Genomic DNA, 6704 nt, shown 5'->3' on the forward strand with positions numbered 1-6704 from the left:
CCATGTCCAAAGGAAAGAACTGACGGTAAATTAATATTTAAACAAAATCACTAGAGCTAAAAATAACTAATATATATTCAGATTATACAAGCTGGTCTCTTTGAACTCATATAAAACACCATGAGACAAGAAACAAAGTCTTAAATTTCGAGCCAATCCCAATTAAATCTTGTCAGTCCTAAAGCCAAATTGAAACTCTAAAGACACCAAAACCAACCTTAAAATATAGTTATTTCTCTCTGACCAATCACAAGCAGGCAAATTTAATTTGTGGCAACTCTAACCTACGAGATAGTTTGACTTGTAGCCTCACACATTCAAGAATTGACCACCAAAGTCCAACTTGACCTAGAGTCAAGTATACGAAAGATCAATAATGGGCTGATTAGAGCTGGAATTACAAGAAAAATTCTGAATTTCAAAACCTAATTTTAATCTAAAATTATAGAAAGATATAGTTTATGATAACAGAATACCACATCCACATGAACTAGAGTTTTGACAATCAAGGCTAAGACAGCGTTGAGTAGAATGGAGAAACTCCATTCACATATCCGAGACCTTTTTCTTTGATAATTATAGTATATAACCTCCCACGACAGATAAACTCGATATTTGAACAAATAACTTTCCATATTTCCTAAATGAATACCATTACCATCCAGAACTGTGAAACATCAAGAATCAGTAGAAAATAAAAACCCTAGTCCCACATGATCTAAACCCTTATTATTCAAGGTTCAAGCAGTACTCAGTAAAACGTACAAACTCCAGCCAATCTGGAATGGAAAAGAGCTCAGTTGAACAAAGAGATATTTCCCTCATGTAGCCCCCCCCCCCCAGTGGCACAGCGGTATGTCTGCGAACTTACAAAGCTAGAAACCGGGTTTCGATACCCGTGGTGGGCAGAGCACAGATAGCCCTTGTGCAGCTTTGTGCATAATTAAAAACAAACAAACAAGCCCTCATGTAATTTAGGTACTTACTTCTTAAGACTCAAACAATGTTCAATAGAATATAGCAACATCGCTTTGATTGTTAAAACTCAAACGTTTCTTACTAGAACTTAAAATTCGTGCTCCTTCATTATAAGGATTTCTGGACGTCTAGGCCGAAAGAGTAATTAGTAGAACAAAGAAAACATGCCCAATATAACTCAGATCAAGGCTTAGAGACTGCCCGGTAGAACTCAATGTTTTGTATCTGAGAAAGATATTTCCACGAAATGTAACTGTTTGCTTTACAGATTTACAATATTCAGTCCTTTAGTTATTAGTTTCCATCACTAAATGAAGTTTTTGAAATACATCTTTAAATATTTAGTACCTCTGATTCTATAATATGTTTGGTCTAATTCTATAACTTATAAAATAATTCTTAAAAGTTTACCTCTTCATCTTTTTTATATTACAATAGAAAAGATGTTCTCATCCTCGAGTTTCTACGAGGAGCCGAACGCCATCTACCCGACCGTCGAAGAACAAGTTAAGCTGTGCAGAAAGATTGCTGGTTCACTCTCCTCTGAAACCAACATGAAATCCAGAGGAGCTAACATGTTCTTTAAACGGGTAAAACGATCCCAGAAATGGGTACATGAAGGTAAGATTGTGTTCGCTTGATTACAGAACATAAGGGTTGAAAATGACACGTGCATCATAATATACCAACTGGAGGATTTTACCATCCAATTGACGAGAAACAGCTGAATGATACTGTCCTGTAATAAAATCAACCTCAAACTTATATAGTTCATTGTGTTTTATTGCCATTGCTGAAAAGGTTTATTAAGCTAAGAAACGTATGTTAATATATTTATCGTAAAACTAACTCGTGGATTAATGTGCAAACAGTCTCAAAGATGCTCCTCGGGGCCAGCGGATCTCGAAGAACTTAATGAACTGACCATATTTAGTCAGTCAACAAATTTCACTCATGCCAAATGTGCTCTTGATAAAATGTTTGATACATTGATAGAACATTTTAAATTAATATGACAACTGCTCACTAGAGATTAATAGGGTCGTTATTTTTGTAGACTGCAAACAATTTCTCTAGTTAAAGTAGCTCGGGTACCAACTGAAACTTCCGAATTTTTATAACCATGACAGGTAATTTGGGTTTAGGCTATTATTTCCGCTAGAGGTGGCTTTAGATACGATGTCAGGTGTTATGTTAAGCACAAAGCTACACAATGGGCTATCTGTGCTCTTCCCACCGCGGGTATCGAAACCCGGTTTTTAGCGTTGTAAGTCCGCAGACATATCGCTGCGCCACTAGGGGGCTGTTATGTTCTTACAAAGACATTTTCTGGTTGTGTCTGTGATTTTTTTACCTCTTCATTTTGTTTACAATATTAAATGATAATCTCAATCTAGCAGTTGGAATATAAGTAGTTCGTGTAATTTATCAAGATATGTGAAATAAAAATATTTAGTAATAACTTTTCTTTGCGCCAGAACAATATTTGTAAAATACTTGATTTGTTTAATTAATTACATTAGTAGCGCTATTGACATAAGCCAAATGATTTTTCAGACTCGGTTGTATGAACATACCTGATAAAAGTATATCAAAAATTAGAACAGCTCTAACATTCAGTAAGAAATTGAATTATCAGTAGTATGAGCAGGAATGAATCATGAAGGAACGTATCATTGCATGAGATGGACAGGTTTTCATAGGTAGTTACCTAAACAAAAAACGCCTCAAAGTTACACAAGAGATGAGGTTAAAGAGAAGCGTTCTAGATCCAGGACTTGTCAAGAGGGGTAATTAGAGGGGGGTGTTCTATGTCCAGGGTCTATGCACTGAAAATCTTATTTCTTACTATATTGTTAAAAGAAATTAATATCAGACTTGGTGTTGGTTTTCTGGATCTACCGTTCAGTAAAATTAGCTGATTCAAATAATGGCGTTCTTAATAAAATCATTTATTGTTATCATTATTTTGCAGTTACTATAATTTGAGATTGTATTATGAGTTTAGAAACTAGTCTTAAAATTTGGATTCTAATTTTGGTGTCACCTTTCAGTTATTAACGATCTATCACATTGCAGAATTCAGTGAGTATGGGTATATTTTTCAAATGTATCGTTTGAACGAATCTAAAAGCAACAACGGTAAGATAATATGTAGGTAAGGAGTTTGTGGCAGATTATGTAGAACACTGTCTTTGGATCACAGACACATTTACAGAATAATTCCAAAACAGTTTCACTATATTCAATAAATCTGTTGTGAAAGTATTAATGGTTTAGTGAAAATAATTGTAATTGATCCGACAAGTGTTATTATCAGTGAAATAACGATTACGTGATTAATTTAATTTCTTGCAATCTAGCAAAATTAAAAACAATTATTTTAGTATAAAACGAAAAGGGGATATTACTGATATACTAATATTATATTGGAGAGTTAATGACCAAGAGTAGCGACAGTGATGGTTGTCTTTTTTAAAATTGAATATTATGTAGGAATCTTAGACCGACTTTTAATCATTTATCAACAATGATGATGATTTTATGAAACACTATAAAATGCGCTCCATCTTCATTATTTAAGCTTAGTATATAATTCTGTTTGCTTAGTTGGAATAAATTGTGTGCAAAGCAAAAACAAAAACCCAAATTATTTACATTCTAACATTTTAGCAATAAACACTGGAAATCCCTTGCTGGTTTTCGCAACTAAACAGAAATAATAACCCACTTGGAGAACATTCGAAGATGTTCTGTGTTTACGTATGTAGTGGAGGTGTTCCCTCTTAAAGTGGGTCGAGTTTCCTCATACCATTTATAGCCGCTTGACGAAACCACGCATATATCCTTACCGTCTGTGGAGAAAAGAAACAGACTTGAACTGCACAACGCTGGGCTATTTCAGTTACCGGGGTATGAGTTTCACTAAAATAATTCTCTCTTATCTTTAATGGGCTTATAAATCATAAAATATATATACTATATACAGATTGGCAAAATATGTATTAATTTTCCCGCCCATACGTTTACTTTGTATTTAGGTATGCTAGTGTTCGATTTTTGAACTTGACGGGGAATTATTGCATCCTCTATTTTTCAAAAACATCGTGACATATATAAAAATGACTTTAATAAAAAATAAAATGTAGATGGCGTGAGGCGAGGAACATTCTGGCCTCTGTGTACTAACTTACTAGGCTTTTCTTGGACACATAATTACTTTGGAGCCGGGCGTAGCCTGATAGTTAGCGTAACGGACTGGAAATTGATGGGTCTTGGGTTCGAGACAAGATGCCCCTGAACAAGCTCCACACTTTCACATGTAGGCACAGTTGTAAAAATGTGAGTCAGTCAGTCCTGGTTCAGTTCAAAGAGCCGAACAAAATGCTTGTTGCGGCGAGAGAAGTTCACTGACTCCTCTCTCCCTGTGATCAAAACTAGGTACAGCTATACCTGAATCCCATGAGTCTCTTAGCTGCCTGCTTAGCCCTCGTGACAACGAGGTATCGTTGAATTTGAAAATTCCAATTCCATAAATACTTTAGTATTTTTAATTTTAATTTTTGACAGTTGCTATTAAACATTTCAAAAACTAAAAAAAGAAGACGAAGAAGAATTTCAAATGGTAACATTAAACTTTAGAATGTTAAATATTCTAAAAAAACAAACAAATTTGACTCTTTCAGTGTTGTCAACGAACGCTTAAAGGAATTTCTGGGCTAATATTATCATACTTTTTTTTTACTTATATAATGTCAACATTTAATATGTAGATGTTGATAGATGCATGATAAAATTTGGAAATAAGTTTTCAGACGAGTTTAAATGCTTAACCTTCTCTAAAATTAATCTGTAATTTTCGGTTTAGCAAATCTCATTTTCAAAGCTAAAAACATAGAGAGCCTTGACTTGTTCGAACATTCCAAGAAAACCTGCTTATAGTTCGCGCAGTGGTATCCTCAACATAATTCTGATATTTTATGAAATTAAAAAAAAGTTACCCTTCACCAACTTACTCCGGCTGACAACGTAACAGCTGTTGTCAAACGATTTCGTAATCTAGTTTTAATCATTACTATGTCTAGTGTATCCCAGTCGAACTTGAGAGCCCTAGTAGTGGCGAAAGAGCTCGTGAGAGCTGTATATAGCAGATATACTATGGTTTACGTATTATTATACATTTTTCTTTGTTTTTTTTTGGCTTAATTCAGACTTTGTTATTAATAGTTATTTATTACATTTTACTTTAAAATTCCTGTAATCATACGCATTTTTTTCACGTTTCTTCGGAATTTTACTTGAACGTGTGTCAAAATCTTAAAATTACCTCACAGCCATGTTAAAGTCAGCAAAGCCACGATACGGTGGTGTTTAGATGAACAAGCTGGCTATTATCTTACTTTCAATCTTCTTACGAGATTTACAGAAAAAGGTGGACAAAGGAAATAAGAATGAGATAAAAACGTGTAAAAGTTATATGTAACAGAATAGATTATCTTGATTTAGTAAAATAGGGAACTGCCTTTGTGAAAAAACATATTACAATGAGGTATGTTTTATTGAACTTTGGGTTTTTTTACAAGAGTAAGCATTGATGACAACTTTAATCCTAGGATATTTTAATTTAGTTTAATTATACACATTTACCTGATATTTCATTATATACAGAAATACCATGTTAAATGAAATAGTGGTAAAAAAAACTAGCCGGTGAAAAGGCTTAGTAATATTCTTGTTGTATATTGTTGTTTAAAAAAAAAAAAAGAGTTTGTTTGTTTGTTTGAATTTCGCGCAAAGCTACACGGGGGCTATCTGCGCTAGCCGTCCCTAATTTAGCAGTGTAAGACTAGGGGGAAGGCAACTAGTCATCACCACCCACCGCCAACTCTTGGGCTACTCTTTTAACAACGAATAGTGGAATTGACCGATACATTATAACGCCCCACGGCTGAACGGGCGAGCATGTTTGGTGTGTCAGGGATTCGAACCCGCCACCTGCAGATTGTGAGTCGAGCGCCCTAACCACCTGGCCATGCCGGGCCTACTTAAAGAAGAGCTAAGGTAAAAAAAAATTAATACCATTTTCCTAAAAATGTGCCGACGTTTAAATGTGAAGAACAAAATTAGCACACTTCGAATAGCAGGACAGCTGTATGGTGATCGTGTCAGTTATCAGTGTATGAAATCTTGAAAACAACCTAATTATAAAAGATACCACAGTAGTTGTAATATAAAATATAGTAAACTAGTTCTATACACGAAAATAATGATATTCATTCACAAAAAGCTGAAGTTTGAAATAAAACGTTTGGTTTGGTTTGAATTTCGCGCAAAGCTGCAAGAGAGCTATCTGCCCTAGCCGTCTCTAATTTAACAGTGATAGACTAGAGTGAAGGCAGCTAGTCAATACCACCCACCGTCAACTGTTGGGCTACAGATTACCAACGAATAGTGGGGTTGACTGTCACATAATAATGCCACCGCGGCCGAAAAGGCGAGCATGTTTGATGGGACGAGGATTCGAACCCACGACCCTCAGATTGCGAGTCGAGCATCCTAACCACCAGGCAGAATAGAATGACTCAACTTGGAAGAAGAGCACGCACATTTGTAATGTATAAAGAACAAAGTAAGTACAGCTTAACATAGCAAGAACAAACTAACTTCCTCCTTTCCACTACCAAAATAAATGAATCAAGAAAAACGACCGAAGAAGAAAGGATGCA

At 35.1% G+C, this 6704-nt stretch overlaps 1 protein-coding gene across 1 annotated transcript in view; it reads left to right on the forward strand.

The window, feature by feature from the left end:
• Positions 1-6704, forward strand: part of LOC106458152 (synaptopodin-2-like) — a 46437-nt gene that overhangs the window by 37549 nt on the left and 2184 nt on the right. Inside the window, exon 6 of the mRNA XM_013917616.2 lies at positions 1417-1599. Within this exon, the coding sequence (XP_013773070.1) occupies positions 1417-1599 (183 nt within the window). The remainder of the gene's footprint in view (positions 1-1416; positions 1600-6704) is intronic.

Source organism: Limulus polyphemus, unplaced genomic scaffold (genome assembly GCF_000517525.1).
Source record: "Limulus polyphemus unplaced genomic scaffold, Limulus_polyphemus-2.1.2 Scaffold20, whole genome shotgun sequence".
Lineage (NCBI taxonomy): Eukaryota > Metazoa > Arthropoda > Merostomata > Xiphosura > Limulidae > Limulus > Limulus polyphemus.